General features: G+C 40.3%; 1 protein-coding gene across 1 annotated transcript; it reads right to left on the reverse strand.

Annotated features, from left to right (window-relative positions):
- Nucleotides 1-174: 174 nt before the first annotated feature.
- LOC109073325 (ubiquitin carboxyl-terminal hydrolase 36) lies at nt 175-17,257 on the reverse strand. The gene is made up of 21 exons (XM_042731348.1): nt 17,113-17,257; nt 11,452-11,713; nt 11,120-11,341; nt 10,804-10,914; nt 10,447-10,549; nt 10,290-10,357; nt 9,843-9,913; nt 9,634-9,716; nt 9,340-9,451; nt 9,120-9,260; nt 8,753-8,853; nt 8,520-8,663; nt 6,610-6,937; nt 6,126-6,332; nt 5,539-5,654; nt 4,365-5,027; nt 4,040-4,239; nt 3,675-3,860; nt 3,194-3,309; nt 2,889-3,023; nt 175-1,837 (listed from the first exon to the last, which is right to left on the reverse strand). The coding sequence occupies exons 2-20, from the start codon at nt 11,702-11,704 to the stop codon at nt 2,892-2,894; spliced, it is 3,357 nt and encodes a 1,118-aa protein (XP_042587282.1). The 5' UTR covers nt 11,705-11,713; nt 17,113-17,257; the 3' UTR covers nt 175-1,837; nt 2,889-2,891.
- Between the last annotated feature and the right edge of the window lie 687 nt (nt 17,258-17,944).

Genomic DNA, 17,944 nt, shown 5'->3' on the forward strand with positions numbered 1-17,944 from the left:
ATTTACAACAATATCAGTGTGTGTGCTTTAAAGCCTCTTGCTTGAAGTCTGTGCACCTTGACCTCTACATTCTTCTGAAACCATACACTAGTTTTGTGTGAGAAACATCCAAACTCACATTTTCTGTTCTTACCTTAAAAACATGCGGGAGAAAAGAAATCCTGAAAACAAGCCTTTCACAAAAATCACAACTTTATTGCACCAGTATATCTATATTGATGTATTTGCAATACTGAATGACGTCTCATTTTCAGAAAAGGTATTAGGTACAGAACCATCGATTCAAATATGACAAAGACACCCTCGTGTTCTTCAGCTTTCAGGCTTTTTGAAAATAACCTTTCTGAAGTGAACTAAGAGAATACAGACATCCTACAGAACGTAGGCCTTTCAAACACACATCTACTGGTTGATAAAATTTCCCATTTACAATTCCACAAACCTTAAATACTTTAGCAATGTGCATTTTAACACGGTTTAATAAGTATAATTTGCAATATGTTCTATTCATTTTTAAAAATTAAACCAAGGCAACTTTTCTAAAACCCAAGGATTCATGAGGGGGTGGTTTGTAACAACAAGAATGACTGGAGGGGGCACAGAGAGCACAAGGTAGACTGTACAATGTCCTAAATAGGAAAGCTTCAACATTGGTTTACTCCTATGACAGCTCTTCGGTGGATAAGCATGTACATCATTTTGACCCAGCGCTGCTAACAGACATGGAACGGACAGGGCGTTTACAGCTCACACAGATGATGTTTGGACCAGCTTTTGTCTAGTTTTTCCCTGGACTGACCCCTTCACAGAGCATCCATGGGATTGCTGTAGTTGCATAGAGAGTAGAAAAGAGATACAGGATGTGACGCGCTAATTCAGCCCTCCTGGCAAAAACACAGTGGTTTGTGTTAAGGCCCATGTTTTTTTTTTTTTGTTTTGTTTTTTTAGCTCACATGGATGAAATGTATTGCATTGTTATATGCAGCACTGTGCATAAAACAGATTTTTGGATTTTGGAAAATCTGAAGAGATACTGTCACAAGAGAATCGGTTCCCTTTAAAAATGCTCATGTATTCCAATGGGACAAAAACAAAACTCTGCTTAGGTGAGTTTGAGAAAGATGAGCTAGTATTTAAGCAGGCAAGACCTGAAAATATACAATCACAAGCAATAAATGTATTGCAATGTAAGACAGCAGGGCTGTGAGTCTCTGGCAAACTAAAAGGCAACACAACTTCCTCCAACAGAGGAGAGGAATCAGATGATCCAGTCAGGCAAGTGCCTAATAATATCCAGCTCAAATATGAAAAAGCTAAATAAATGAGTGAACAAAAGTTGCATAATGGGAACAGTGATGTTATTTGTTGAGTCAGATTAATTATGTAATAGCATTGGAGAGAGGGGCTTCATTCTGCCGTTTTTTAGAAATTTTGAGGATTCTCCTCCTAATAACAGACCCCAGATCAGGAAGCTTTGCTCACTGGCCTTTACAGATGCTCGCCAAGCTGTGTAGTCTTTCCAAGATAAAACTGGCCCTGGTAAATATTTGTTCTTATGACAATAAGAATAATCGAGATCAAAGGTCAAAACTGCAGTTTGTCCTATTTCCTATGATCCTAAGATCATAAGGGCACCATTACTGGCGTGTATTTTGGATTTCAGACGGTGACTAAAGCCTCAGGAGATGACCTCAGCCTCATCGCTTTATTTCACAGTACTGTTGCACTCGGGGTGGACTTGGGTTCTTCAGAAGAATCTGAGACAAATCCGACTGCTGCTGATCCAGTTAAGTAACTGGTCTGGTCAGGGCACACGGTTGGGATCCGCACCTCAAAACTGCAATGAGACAGTCAAACTGCTTGTTATAAAAACACAGCTTTTTTTCTCCAAATTACAATTTACGTTATTTGTTACATTTCCCAATTTAAAGAAATTTCATTTCAAGCTGATTGATACTGTTCTTAACAAAACAGAAGTCTAAAGGAAAAAGATACTTCACGTTCACTTTAGGGCTGCACGATTATGACAAAAATCATAATTATCTATTATTCCCTTGACATTGTAATTGGGATTATTAAGTACGATTATCACAATTTGCACTGAATGATGTTTATATCATTGTTTGATGCAACTGCATGCTGTATTTTTATATGAAAATAAGCTGAAAACACTCTAACTGAAAAACCTTTAGTGCTTTTCTATAGTATATTAAGCTTCAAATGTCAAATATACATCAGATTGGTTTCTTTATAAAAAAGTAAAAATATGGTATTACAATGTTATACTAAAACTAAAATTAAAACAATGGGAAAAACCCTCAAGATAACATGTAGAAAGAAAAAACGCATAAGCGAGCAGAATAACATAAGTGGACTTTGAACGATTAATTTGCCGCTTTGAGCGTAATTGTGGCATCCATAATTGTAATTGCAATTAGAAATTCGATTAATTGTGCAGCCCTAGTTCACTTATATTTTTAATAAAAAAAACAAAACAATATTTGGACCGCAAAATCAGCAAATGTAATTAAAACAGTTGAAGGATGTAACCCATGTTTTTACACCAAAACGTTTTTTCCCTAGGATGGTGTATTTTTTCAGTTCTTTTCAACGGGAGTGCTTTGTTTTTTTTAAACGCCAGGAGCATGTCGAGCGCTGAGCGTCTGTTTAATGCTAAGCACTCTCTCATTTTTTGTTTGTTTTTTCTTGGCGCCAAGAGTTGAAGAATGTTCAACTTTGGAAAAAACGCACTGTCACACATTCTGCTTGTACTACGGCTAAACAACGATGGAGGAGACAGATGGAGAATTGTTTAGCACTTTTGTAACCTGGCATAAAACCAGTGTTTATTATTTGGACTAGGGAGAAAACAAAGGTGTCAAGAGTACCTTTCAGTGGTGAAACCCCAGACTGCTCCTCCTGCCTCCCGGCGTGACTGACCACATGTTACGATGCTCTTGGATCTTCTGGAAGACATTTGCATTCCTCCTCTTCTCCTTTTTGTATTTTTTCATTTTCTTTACCTATTCAATAGGAAAGAAATGAAATGACTTTGCATATAACACTAATATATGTATACGTGTGTGTGTGTGTGTGTGTGTGTGTGTGTGTGTAAGTGTATAAGGTTTTCATAGTCCTAACAAGTCAAAATTAACTTTGAAAAATAATGAGAGGTCAAAGTTATAGTCCTCACTTTTCCACTGTCAAACTCCATGTCCCACTCGTCAATGACAGTCTGGTTTTTGGCATAGCGTGCATCCTCTAAGGCGTCTCTGCTGATGGATGACGGATCTCCTTCCCAACTGAGGACTGATGAAAGAAATTAAGACACCATCGATATTTCAGGTCATGGTAAGAATTCAAGCACAGGTGCGGGTGAGAACTTTAAGAGCGTTTGAAGTCATATACTTAATCTTAATTCACTTTTCCCTCTTAAAGCTGTGCTTCACATAAACATAAAAAATGCAAAATGCAATAATTCAACTACCAATTGTGCTCTGATTTTCCCCAGTATTGTTCTGAACACAGAAACAGGCCATTTAAAATGCATCACAACAGAAACAGAGATCGTCCGTTTTCATTTGAAATGCCTGAAGAACAAGTTTAGAATTGCTTGAAACTTAATTTGAACTTCTCCACTTCAAGAAAACGGAGAGGTTTTGTGCACAACTCACTCTCAGTTCCATAAGCTTTATCTGAGGAGTTCTTGAGGAGCTCCTCGACTACATCACAGCTCCTCTTGCCATCCCAGCCCATAGGAGCAGAGCACGGGCCTTTCCTCGACACGCCGTCTGCTTCTTGATGATTCTGCTCACGCTTGTAGCCATCCTGAACCTGGCTGTCCCAAACGAACACTGCAGCTGTAACAGAAAATGCCAGAAGTTTACCTCGGAGATATGCTGTCAGATTCTGATACACACCAAGAATTGCACCCAAAGCCATAAACTCTGCTCTGGTGTACAGTTTATTTGATTTGAACACAATTCAGCCTAATATGTTTGAGTGAATATTTTGTTAAAATGTTCAGAGCATATAATACCTGTGCTGGGTTTTCCAGGTTTCTGACGAGGCAACTCGACTCCATTGGTCTCTTGAAGCTCAACATCAAGTTGTTCTTCATCCCTCGGTCTCTCCTCCTCTTCTCTGAAGTTTTTTTGTTTTCTCTTTTTCTTTTGCTTCTTGGTTTCTCCAAGGTATTCAGTCACAGCATTTGCACCACCAACCTCTTTTACAACAGCACTGGAAGAAAAGAATAAGCCATTTCCAGTTAAAGTGAATGAAGCTGTACAGTTAACATGTTATGATCATGAGCCAAGCTCAAAGACTCAGTGGCCTGTAATTAAACATTTCAGTAACCAGCTCACCACTTTGAAACGGTGACTCCATTGCTGAGCTCTTCCAGCTGCTCTGTGTGTTTGTGCTTCTTTTTCTTCTTCGGGACGGGGTCTGTCTCTGGCTGGCCGGTCGGAGGCACTGACTGAGGTTTGGTCTCACGATTCTCTGCCACTTTAGATGACTCAGACTCCTTTTCTTTGGCTTCTGAGATGATACTCCAAGTTTCTCCAAGACACCAGTCCTCATCCCGACGGGGCTCGAGATGGGACTGTACACACTCTCTGTGTCCCTCAAGACCATTGGCCTCTTGTTCCCTTTTCCTCTTCTTCTTTTTCTTCTTCTTCCTGATTTCAGTACTTGGCTTGGGTTCTTCTGGGGGCGAGGCTTTAGGGGCATCCTGCTCGACTTCCAAATGTCGTCGTTTTAGTTTCTTTTTCTTCTTTTTTAGAGTGGGACTGGTGAGCCCCTGGGGTAGTCCTGTAGTTGAGGCTGACCGGTCCTGGCTCTGGATTGGTCTAGGTGTACTGGGCGGCTGGGGCTTAACGCCATTGGTCTGTGGAGAGAGAGCATGAGCGGGCGGATCCAGAGTGGAGGAGGGCCGTTTAAGGGGACTTGATTCTTTAGGAAGGCGAGTCGAAGGTGGAGATTGCAGGTTGAGCGAATGAGAATCAGAAATTCCCAAATTTGAAAATCTGCGCAAAAGACAGAAACATTTGAATTTTTAGGAGTAGAGATGTGGGATGTACTCTGATACCAAATTAATAGTAAAATAAGAACAGATATAATGATATGTCTTTCTGCAGTCCTGGCACTACCAACAGATTTGGTAAATGTATCAGTTTTATAAAAAATGTTACTGAATCAACTAGATTTATAATCAGCATTTCTTTCACAACTTGTCGCAGTGATTTCTGGGGTTTTCTTGTCAGTGGAAATATTTGAGCTTTTCTGCTTTAAAACAGAACCTCAGCTTACTAGGTTCTTTTTGGCAGGGAACATGTGGGATGTGCGCAGCCGAAAGCGAGCAAGATGTGTGCCGAGTGTCACAACAACAGCAAAGCAGCTCTGATGCGGCAATTTATTCACACACAGAGCCAAAGCCTTAACTTAAACGTAACTTTAATAACAAAGATGGGGATTTCATCTCAAAAGGGAAGTCAAACTTAAAGCGAATCTGCTCTGAAGTTCAGAGCGAGGGAGTACCTGTGGTGCGAGTGGGTTGAGGCCCGGCTGAGAAGGTGTGTGGGGTCACTGGACAGATGAAGAGATGAAGGGGGCGGAGCCTCAGTGCTGCTGCTCGGGCTCTGCCAGGGACTGGCCTGCAGTTATTGACATAAATAAAAACTTTGTGGTCTAAAAAAAAATATAAAATAAAAAAAACATAGCCATGAAACGTGACAATGACAAGGGGACCCATGTGGGGAAGAAATCAAGACCAAACAGAAAAGAAAGAAAGAAAAAAGCAGGAAGGGGGAGGAAAAAAAAGAAAGTGTAGCAGAGAAGAATTAGAAGTTGTTAGGAAAAAAAAGAGAAAAAAAAAGAAATTTTTAAAAAGGACAGCATTGCAGACTGCGAACCGACAAAACAGACATGAGCTGGAAGTAGTAAACGTATTATCATTATTATTATCACAGGATTAATACTGGCCAGTGTGAGCAAAATCTCAGAGCTTTTTCAACACCAGTACATCTATGAGGAATGAAGTGGACAAACATGGGAAGGCGAACACACAAACGGTCTTGAACACCACCAGCAGATGAAACGAGGGTGGATGGAGCTGGTAGACTGACCTTCTTGGCGGACAGGGCGAGTCGTTTGGCGGGCGGGGGGGACATGGTGCTGACGGGCTCTGACGAGACGTTGGTGAGGGCCTGGGGTTTGAGCTTCACCACCTTCTGCTCCTCGGAGTTCACACGCTCTGTGCTCTTAGCTGGAGACGCTGGACCGATCACTCTAGAGGCATCGCCCACAGGTGCGCTCCTTGTGCCAATAGACTCCTGAGCGGCAACACAAACAACATCTGAGGTGAACATCAAGCTCCGGCTGGACGATGCGCCCAAAAATATTAATCACAATGTTCATCACCTAGCCTTGCATCAAACTACACTTATTTATAATATTTAATGAATATGTAGTGTTAACTAAATAAAGGGAAACATCTTCAGACCTGAATTTGGTAATCAGGGATAAACAGTTTCTATTTAAATATATCATGTCATCATTACCAAAAACTCTTGTATGACTGTCAAGTACTACAAGTCCACAGAGACTTACTTTAGACTCAGAGGAGGTGTCTGCCGAGGAGGTGTCAGACAGGGATTTGAGTGAGGTAGATGATGGCAGGCCGCGGCCCTCGCTGTTGCTCCTCTTGTCGGTGTCGGGTTTGGAGAGGCCATTGGATGGAGCAGGAGTGCCGTTGCGGGACTGAGGCTGAGGTATTGGCTTCTTCACTTTCTTAAAGGGCTCCTCGATCAGTGTGGGTCCACCGGGCGGCTTGGGCAGGGCATGGGAGTTCCCCGTACCATTAGACAACTTCAAAAACCAAAAACCTAAAAAACTCCACCCAACTGGAACACCGACACACCAATACACAAAATAGATACTTCACCCAACAAATCTGGATCAAGCCAAAAATCAAACAAAAACAAATCACTCTTCATATGTCGGATTTGTTCACCTGATTCTTCCACAATTTGAACAATTTTTCCACGAGTTATTTCTCTTTCCAGAGCCTTACCTCAATTCATTCACTTTTAATCCCTATATTTGCATCCTTTAATGTGGTAACATATAAAACATTGTATATCAGATATATATTTACTTGCCAAAATAACAGAAGTAATGTTTTTCAAGCATCATTCATGGTTTTTCAGTTGTTGGTGAATTACAAAATACTGCTCCAAATAACACAAAGAGAAATGTCATAATTCCACAAATTCCAACACTTTATTTGCTTATGAGTTATACTAAACAACATCTTCATCTATTATAATGCAGGAAATTCCTGCAAATATTTCAGCGTGAAAGACGTTCGGCACAGATGACGGAATGGATAATTTGCACATGCTTTTAAATCTTACAATTTTAAACATTCAAGCATCTGAGAGCACACAACTACAGAATGAAGCCGCGTTGTGCCTTGTGCCGGCCAAATACGTACAAAATTATATCGAAACGCTTGTCTTGATGTATATTCACGTAAACAGTCGATTTATACTAAACATTGTCGGTATATAAGCTATTAAGTGAATGTAAACAAAATGTATGTGTAACAGTTACAGTAGATCTGTGCATGAGCTCTTAAAGAGATAGCAACCTAAATAAACCTGCTGCTGTCTGTCATTAATGTTTATTTATACAAGATTAACCAGTGTTGTTTTAAAGATAAATAGATTTACCACAGTTTCTGTTATACCTACCTGAAAAACTTAAAGCACAGTTCATTTTAGTTGTATCTTGTTGTTGTATTTGTTTGTGCCATTGCTTGTCATTTGTTGTCTTTTTTAGTTCTAATAAATTCAATTCAGAGTTTGAAATCAAAGTTATTTTTAAGTATCTTCCTCAATTTAAATATGAATCAACAACATTATAAACTGTAAAACACAAATACACTGGGTGACTAAATATTTAGTTGGATGATTTAAAAAAATCCCCCCAAAGAGCCACCTAAAGGGGGAATTTTCCAAAACGAAATTCAGGCTCTGGTTTTATCTGATGGGCTTCACTTTTTTTTTCTCCTCACATTTAACTTTCACATCGTTTGTGCTTGTTAGGCACATCAACTTTTTCTGTACTTTTCCAGATGCAGGTAATTCAGTTTCACTTTAAATTTATTAATATAAAAATTTATATTGAATGCAAATAATTTATTTTATATTTATATTTTTCATTCTTGCTCTGTATACAGTTACATTTTTTGTGAAGTGAAGGAAACTAAAATGCATGTTTATTAGGTTTGTAAACATTTTGTTTTAATGGATTTATTTCACATTATTTCTAAATTTAATAAAATGTGACTACTGCTAGTTTTTTTTTTTATATTCTTATTTAATTTATATAAAAAAAAAACTGATTCTGTGCAGCTTTCTGTTCAGCCTTCAATGTAAACATCTGTGATTTTGTTTGGTAAAAACAGGCAAATTCCTCTGGGTTTATTCATATCATATCTCCAGATTGTGTCAGACGTGCCTACCTTTGTAATCTGTGGTGAAGACAAAGGTCCATTAAGTGTGCTCTTCTTCAGCTGCTCCGATGTCATATTAGTTCTCCCAGAGTGCACAATGTTCTGCTTTGTATTTGAAGCATCTGTATTTTTCTTTTCAGGGATCCTACCACAGGAAAGATGTGACTGTAAAAATCAGGCCTATCTGCTGGGCTACTGCACTATGAAGCGTAGATGAAAGAGCATGAATATTACCTCAGGTAAAAGAGGACATAGGCCTGCTGATTAAGAACAACCTTGATGTTACTGGAATGCACCATTGAGTCATTCATCTGGTACCACTGTCCATTACTGGCCTATGAAAGAACATTTGCATCAGAATATTAGCCTTACAAATGAAACATGAAAAAGACATCAGGAAGCAACAAGCTCTCTCATCAAGATCTTGTTTCTCTTATTGGCTCCTTGATCTTCCGACCAATGTTTTTCACTTTAACTTTGACTGACTGCCATCTTTCAAAATACCAACATAATCTGAAGTCATTTTAGTAAAGTCAGTGGTCAGTTTTTTTTTTTTAACAAACAAATGAGTTTTATTTAAAAGCCCTGGCGTGGCGCTCACCTTGACGTAGCAGTAGTAGTGTCCAGCATGACAGCTGTACCCTGAATGCACAAGGACAGCATAGAGGCCATACATCACAGGATCACCCGTGCTCTGGGACATGTACGGACGAATGTTCAGGAACTCTGGGTAGCCAACATCCTAACAGAAAACCATCAATCAGTGATTGATCACAGACTACAAGCCTGTTTGTGTGTCAGTCAAACCAATAGGCTGATACCTTGGTAATTTTTCCGCCACTGAAGTTGGCGAAACGTTTTAGGGACAGCGTCAGCACATTTGATGTTCTGTGGACTGTGAACCTCTTAGTCGCTGGAACTTTCTTCTTACATCTAAAGCGAGAAAACAATATGATGAACAACTGATGTCAAGCTGCGGCTCTGGAGATGCTAACATGGTCTTCTGGGTGGTTGCTAACTGGATCAAAAACTCGACTGGCCTGCATGAAAATGTTTTGATGGTATTGTATAAACTGCTAAGGAAGATTATGTGTGGTTATGGGTATACAACTCACTTGGCACACATGTAGGCATTCTCGCCGCTCAAAACATCAGGCTTGACAAATAGCTCCAGAGCACGAACGATGTTGGCCGCTTGCTGAAAAGAAGGAAAGAGAGAGGGAGTTAATGTTATTCAGAGGAGATTTCAGTCTGGGACAAAAGACATTCATCATTCTTAAATGACTGAACCGCAGGGCTCTGAAAAACAGAGCCAGAATCTCACCCGAATCTCCAGGGCGATGTCCAGGTTTGGGTCATACGTATCCGACACGCTTTTACAAATAGAGCACTTCACTGCAAAATCAGAGGAAACAATGTAAAGATCTCACGCTTTCCAGGAAATAGGAAGCAGCACAACTATTTTCAACATCCATAGAAATAAATGTTTCTTAAGCAGCAAATCAGCACATTAGAAGGATTTCTACAGGATCATGTGACACTGAAGAACTAAGCAATGATGCTGAAAAAAAAATTCAGCTTTGCATTACAGGAATAAATTGCATTTAAGATACTTGTTCCAAAAACGTTTTTAAAAAATATTTCAATCATAACCTCAAAATTAACAATAAAATTAGCTGGTTCCAGCAGCCAGCAAAATCCTCCCACTTTTATTAGGTAACACAATCTTGGACCTCAATGCACCACGTTTGCCTGTGATATTTGTGCTTACCTCTAGACCTCAGATAACCCCCAAAAATCTGGTGGACCAGCGTGGTGGCCTGTGTCTGTCTGTCCAGTCTGTGAGCAGAAGGGCTCATTATTCCTCTGATCCAATAAAACTAACTCTTGGGCTTTCTGCAGTAACTTAGTTACGGTAGTGGTCTTACTTGGGATATCCGTTCAAGCAAGCTTTCTGCATGGCGTCAATGGTGTAACGCAGAAACTCGTGAGCATCCTCTTGGCTCCCAAATCGAAAATGCCGAGCAATTTCTGAAGGATTTGAAAAAAGTCCGGTTATGTCAGAGGATAATTGCGGAAAGTGAGAGAGAGAAAAGGATAAGTGATGTGATAATGAGCAGAAAGGACACTCTCATGAGCATCTGGGAACACAATCTCATGACTCAACACGCTACCATAGTGTAGTCATCAGCAGCACTTCCTGTAACAGCTAAGTCATCTCTTAGCCTAAAAAGACTTTTGGAAGTGCCGCATGTTTGCTTGAACAAATTCGAGGAAGCTCTTACTTTTCAGATCTCGGATGAATGATACAGGTTTGATGGCATTGCCCGTGTTGGCAAAGGCTTGGATGATATGGTTCTGCATTACACAAATCATGCAGAATCCCGACTGGTGACCTGAAGGAGACAAAAGAGGGATTTTACATCAGCATTCATGGTGAATTCCAGACATGAAATATTCAATGGGACAAACTAGCTACCTCTACAATGTTAGCATTTTTCATTTGTTTCTTTTTTTTTTTATAAATATGTGCAACACACAGTCCAAGCATTCACATCTGTGCAGTAGCTAAAAGTAATATTGACTGAAGCTCTTGCTCACAGGATCGGCTGTGCTCCTTTGAGAGCAGGTAGTTGGCCAGCGGCGGGGTGTAGGTGAGACACTGCACAGTAGAGTTGAGGAAGCAGGTGTTGCCCAGGTTGTGGAGGCCGGCTCCAACCCGATACACCCGCTCCCACTTCATGGACAGCTTGTTCCCAGGGAAAAGCATCTTCTGCGGAGCAGGGATCCCATCGCTCTGCCCAACACTCAGGTTTTCGGAGACTGTAATTTAATGACAATTATGGAAATATAAATCCTTACTAACAATTATAAACCAAACTGAAAAATGAAATACTGAGACAGTGGGCCTCAAGAAATGTTGGTGATCTTACTTTGTCTCTTAATCTGAGCAGGTTCAGTCTGTCTCTGTGCCGCTGCTCCATCGTTTTTGGGATTCAGGATCACATATTTTGTCTTGAGGGTCTCCAGCTGGTAGCTGAAGCCTTTGCTGGCAGGTTCAAACTCGATCTTCTGCAGAAGCACTTTCTTGGCGGATGAAGCCAGCAACTTGTTCAGGTCGCCCTCGTCGCTGGAGTCCTTGCGGCCCGGCTTCAGGGCCTCTTTGAGCTTGTCTACTATCGGCATTATGTGTCACTGATGAAGAACAACAAAGAACAAAAATTGGAAACCGACTCACGGAAATGAACACATATGATTTGGTTAGCCAGAAGCTTCAGTATTACTTATACAAAATTAAAAAAAAATCCCAAAGATTACCTATTCTTCAAAGCCAGTATAAAGTTCATGCAAAGCAACAAATCTGGCGTATCTAACCAGCTCGTTGGCAAGTAAGATATTCTAGCAGAATAGATATTTCATGAAACTTATCTGGCCAACCTAGCAAGACGCAACTGAAAAACAGGAGCCTTCACATCCGCTCAAACCAGTCAAGACACCAGAGGCAATACAAAGTGTGATTTAGCCACAAACCACAAGACTGCACTAACATTGCTTTCGCTTGCCTTGCAGATAACAACCTGCACAAAGATACATGAAATGCAACATCCAAGCATTGCATCTCAACTAAATCAGGGCTCTAGAGTGCGACCTAATTTCTCAATGGTGCGACCAGCCGTTCGAGGGGAAAAAAAAATCTCTGCGACTCTGAAAGTCTCCCTGTGGTTCAACAACAGACACTAGAGCTCTGCATTTCAGCCCGAGCCCGACGGGCCTCGACTTTTTACGCCCCTCTTGCTGGCCTTCAGGATAATTTTCATGTCATAATTCAGATGCAGGCCGGGCCTCCTGCCTGTTTTAGACTTCCCCTTACTTTTATATTGTAGACATCCAGCAATTAGTGATGGAAAAAATAAAAGAATTGCCGCGCTGGTGGAAACAACACGAGACCGTGCTACCGGGACTGTCAAGAGCGGCTCGATTGTGTTTAGTGTCCCGCAGCAGCAGCGCAGCTGAACAGTTCTGCGTTCAAATACACGCAATAGCCTCAAGCTTGCCACAAAGCACCGGCAAAAGTAATTACCATAAATCTGACGGGGAAATAGTTAGGAGATATTTGAATTATTTACTAATAAACTAGTGTTTCCTGAGTCTGTCGCAAGGATGAAGTTGCTGATCCTGACCCGCCATCTCCTCAGACACACCTTTAGAGAGAAGTGCATCTTTACGGATTATGATTATAATGAAAGTTTTTGTTTTGTTTGATTTGTTTAATTTCATTAAGTAATCATTTAAAGCTTTCTATAGACATACTAATAAACTAAAACAAACATTCTTTTATTATATAAAACACTCGGTCACTATAGTTAAACCATTGTAACCACAAATTATCTTCTTTATTTTACAGAAGCACAACGTTTTGTTGATATTGTGAGCGCACACAAATAAAAGTAGACCCTTTGCAGTTACGAATGATGTATTACTCTTACCTTTATGTTCAAAAATGAAGGCATGTCTACCGAAAAAAAATGCAAGTGATCACGCTGGTGTCTCCATGTCCTGAAGTGTCTCCACACAGACGATTGGATATAGCGCACATTTATCTGGGTCTAACGTTTAAACATTGTTATATGCTTGAACTGTTTTAAATCTATAGATTTTATTTTAGGCGAGTCGTGATGATTTGAGAAGGATAAATTGATCAAACACAGGCTCACGGTCTTAACGCTGGCCACTTGGTCATTACTTTTAAAAGAACTAAAACTTATATTTAACAAACAGAAAAATGCTCCATACGTTTTTCTAAATTAACTTGATAAAAAAAGGAAACGAAATACAATAACTTTCTATTACATACAAAACTGAACTATTTTAATAGCTGAAACAGTAGACTAAGCTGTTTAGGGAGTGTTTAGCTGTTCAAATCAGACACTAGAGCATCCCTTCATTCAGACACAGTGGAAGATCTGATCAGAATCAGTGTAGAGGGGCCAAGTCTGGAAGATTTTGCTGCTAGAGAGAGAGTGTGTCCAGCTGGTTTAGCCAAGGCCAAAGATCAAGAAGACCAAACTACAGGAGCTGGTCATCTGAGGGGCATGTGACTGCAATGGAGGATAGTTCATAAGACATTGAGCCATGAGATGTTCAGTCTGAAGCCCTTGAAACACTTAATTTAGATTTTCTTTTTATTTCATTTATCTTGAGATGTTTTAAGTTTAAATTTCAGCTCAGTGAAGCACTTTAAGCACCAACACTTTTCAGTAAGTCACTTTTCTTGTAGAATTGTGCTTCAAATAAAGAACTTTATGTTGACTAGATTGTCAATAAGTCAATATTGCCTATATGGACAGCGATTTAAAAAAAAGTGAACTTGTAAAACTGCGGTGTTAAATGTGATGCGGTCGAAAATTTGGGTGCACCTAACTTTTGTGCTGGTGCACCTAAGAAAAAATATAGGCGCACCAGTGCAACCAGTGCAAAAAGTTAGTCTAGAGCCCTGTGAATCCAATAGGTGAACAGTAAGGACGTGGCAGCTGTGTTGTTACATAACAGTAACAGCACTGCTTCTAGGGAAAAGTGCACACCTATCAGGTATTGCTGTGCCTGCTTTTGAGAATAAACAGAATTTGATGTAAAAGAAACAAACAGACCATCTAAATGGTTAAGAATGTTACTTGAATTAATGCATGCATAATATCACATAAATAAATGCACTGTAGCAGATTAAATGAAATACACAGAGGTTCAAGTAATTGCAGAAATCACTACATTGTTTAATCACTAAGTTCTGAACTAAACTATGAATGAGCATCAATTACCTCATTTTCAATAGTTCAAAAAAAAAAAAAAACTACATTTGCTGAAAATTTACTCAAGCTTTAGAGACATTTTCCAATGCAGTGAATGGGTGCCGTCAGAATGAGAGTCCAAACAGCTGATAAAAACAACAATCCACAACTAACCTACACCATTCCAGTCCAATACAAGTTTGTAATCCATAATAACGCTTCCTCCAGTGAAAAACCCATTCCCTGTTGTCCTCTCACATCAAAATCCACCAATACATTGGTTTAAAACTATTTTGGACTGCTTTTGTTTGTGTGCTTGATCTGTGCACATTTCTCTCCTGATTCAGACAAGATGACTTTTTAATTTACATTTGAACGCAATATTATGGAGAAGACTCAAATTTTAGCAACATTTCAAGTTAAAATGCCGATGGACTGGAGAGGTGTGGGTTACTTGTGGATGTTTGTATCAGCTGTTTGGACTCTCAATCTGACGGCACCCATTCACTGCGTTGGAAAATCTCTTCAAATCTGTTCTAATGAAGAAACAAACTCATCTTAATCTTGGATGGCCTGAAGACGAGTACATTTTCAGAACCACATTTTCATTTGTGGGTAAACTATTCCTTTATAACGTCAAATAACGGGACCTTATAGTGAATCTTATCACGTTTACATGATCGTTCTTTTGGATTAAACAAAGGCATTAAAAATATCAATCATAACCAGGTTCTTTAGAATCAATCACAAAGCATCTCTTTCAGCTGGCTGTAATTCATTATGCAGACAAAGCCTTAATAGATCTTCAGAAAAAGACTGTAGGATGCACACTTTGGTGCATTCAGGACACAGAAGACCAGTAAGGCTGAGTCTGGTCCTGCATGGGCTTACTCATCAGGTCTAGTGCTGACGTACAGAGCAAAGGAGCAGGCTGCACATGCATCACACCACAAGGGCAGACTAACCTTCATGTGCGCTTGCGATTAATGGTGACACAGCCCTGCATGAGCTGCGGTCAGCTGAATGCAGTGATGTAACAACCTGCACCACGTGTGTGCCGCTCGTGTGCATTACGACATTCATCCTCACGGGCATCTCCTCACTCTACTGCCAATATCACATGCACACATTCAGCAGCAGATCTTAAAATAATCACACCGAGCACGAATACAGATTCCAACAATATTATCCACATTTATTTAACTGCGCTCAAAGAAACTAGAGAAACCTCAACTGCACACAGAAATGATAAACAGCAGGATTTAATGCTAGAACGACTTAATTATTTACAACAGTATGAAATAAAAACAACACGACTCTACAAAGAACACACAGATGAATAATAAACGAGCATTTGACAAGAACATCAAGCGAATGAGGAGAATCAATACGATTAATATTTGATAATGTAGCTTGAGTAATGTAGCTGTCAATCATTTGAGAGCCACACAAACACACACACACACACCAATCCAGGAATGCTTCTAGCCTTTCCTCAGCAGGCCTCCCCACCATATGGATGTTTATATACTTTTCAAGGAAAATGATTCTCAGGTCAATATACACCATAAACATGACTCTACACCACAAAAAGCACTAATTAATAACAGTTTGTCCATGTTTTGTAAGGGCTGTTTTACCGCCCTTGTCATGAACACAATAAATAATAATTTAATCATTTACACCCACTGATCTATAACAGAAAACGTATTTAAATGTATTAATTCAGAGTTTATAACTCATACCAGTTTATACAGGAGAACCAGTAAATATGATTACCATAAAACTATCCGTCTTAAAACATAAGAGACACAACACACTAACAAATGGCATAAAGCTGCATGTTTGTCATTAAGCAAGCCTACATGAAAACGTCTTCTTTCTTTCTTTCTGCGTCGCACAAACGTAATCACATTACATTACTGACATGCGTTTGAGATACTTGAAGATGAATGGTACAGTGTCTCCCTGAGCTAAAGGACTTCCGGCTAAAAGCACGTGTCCCATGAGTGCTGCTCATGGCATGCGGTATATAACTAGCACTATTACTCTTCAGCTGCCGGGTTTATTAAATCTGTGTTCAGCTCATCTTGTTTCAGTACACTGTTAGACAGCGGGTTGGTCGTGACATGATGCCTCGAAGTGCTCTTGGTAGGCAGCTAACGTTACATTTTTGAGACACAGCCTGAAAATGTATCGCGTACCATTTCGCCGCACTATATCTATGCGCTTATGAAACGCAAAGCTTGGTCATAAAAGTAAGAGATACTAGCTCGGGTGGATGACATCAGCGAATGACAACACACAGTTAATTTACAGTACGCTAGCCTCACAGATTATCATCGGTGCGGTTAGAAACCTCTGATGGTCAAGGACATCGTGATGACGGGTTGAATCTTCAAGTTTACCAAACGCCTGCACTGTTAATGTGAATGTAGAGAGCGTGTTTTGCGCTGCGAGCGTCAGAACACGAGACGCGGGCGCTGTGAGCTGCTAGTCACTCGCTAACAAGCTAGTTTAGCATCCGATTTAGCGTAAACACTGCCGTGTTCTTCGACAGTCCCCGCCGTTTCTGTGCATTCGCGCAGTCAGCGTTGGTGAAATGCAGCGACAACGACCGAGCTGGCTGGAAGTTTCGGGGAGATATAAAGGGGTTCAGTTCCTGAGCTGAGCCGCCTCTCAAAGCGAACGTGGCGCTCGTACTGCTGCAATGTGCTCCTAGCCCTCACACAAGCTTTTACTGAAGAACGAGCACAAATCCGTCCATCATTCGCCACCACACGCATGAGAAGAACATCATGTACGTACCCATCGGTGAGTGACCGCGAATCGTTTGATCTGTTTTGGTGTTAAGACTATATTCCGCTACGAAGCCTTCATTTTGTTACGTTCTCTCCCCCATGCTGCATTATGAAAGGGCGTGTGCATGCGTGATTGACGTGACGGAGCGGCCAATCAAATTTGAGCACGGCTCTGACGACACACTTCATTCATGGATCCAGTGTCCAATCAGCGGACGCAAACCGCCTGCCGTCGAACTTTTAACACGGAGCCTCTCAGCTCATGCATTGTTTACTCGCGGAGTAGTTAGGAGCTGGCAGAGATTTATCACCCGAGGAGACCGAAGGAGTCGCTAGAGGGCGCTAGAAAATGGAAGATGGACAAGGTTATTGTGAAAAACGCTATGCAAATTTGGATTACAAATGTATCTCTTCGGATTTATATATCTATGTATTATAACCGTGGATAGAAAAGGTACAAGGCAGATACTAAACAACTTAATTAAAATAAATACATTTAAGAGGATCATTCGCAAAGGGACCATCATATGAGGGAGTTTAAAAATAATAATAATAATAAATAAATAAATAAAAATTGGGTAAATTAGGGTGTATCATTAGCAGGCATGTGTCCACCGGGACAAAGGAATGCATGAATTAAGGACTAAGTTTGCTATAGACGAAAGCATAGACTTCAGCCCTCCGCGAACCCAAAAAGGCTTCCTAAAAACTGGGTTAAAAGTGCGAAGTGTCATGAGTGAAAAACAATAGCAGTACCGCTAGGGGGCGCTGTGATAGCAAGTTCCCATAGACTTGCATTGATTCTGTCACATTGACCTCCTGGGACCCGGCACAGACTT

This window comes from Cyprinus carpio, chromosome A3, assembly GCF_018340385.1.
Source record: "Cyprinus carpio isolate SPL01 chromosome A3, ASM1834038v1, whole genome shotgun sequence".
NCBI lineage: Eukaryota > Metazoa > Chordata > Actinopteri > Cypriniformes > Cyprinidae > Cyprinus > Cyprinus carpio.

What these genes read in the sequence shown, in the direction of transcription:
- LOC109073325 (XM_042731348.1), bottom strand. Translation starts at nt 11,704, where the DNA reads ATGCCGATAGTAGACAAGCTCAAAGAGGCCCTGAAGCCGGGCCGCAAG. An exon ending in AAAGGAGCACAGCCGATCCT is followed by an intron (nt 10,915 to 11,119) that starts GTGAGCAAGAGC and finishes TGTCTCCTTCAG; the next exon opens with GTCACCAGTCGGGATTCTGC. An exon ending in ACACCTCCTCTGAGTCTAAA is followed by an intron (nt 6,333 to 6,609) that starts GTAAGTCTCTGT and finishes GTTGCCGCTCAG; the next exon opens with GAGTCTATTGGCACAAGGAG.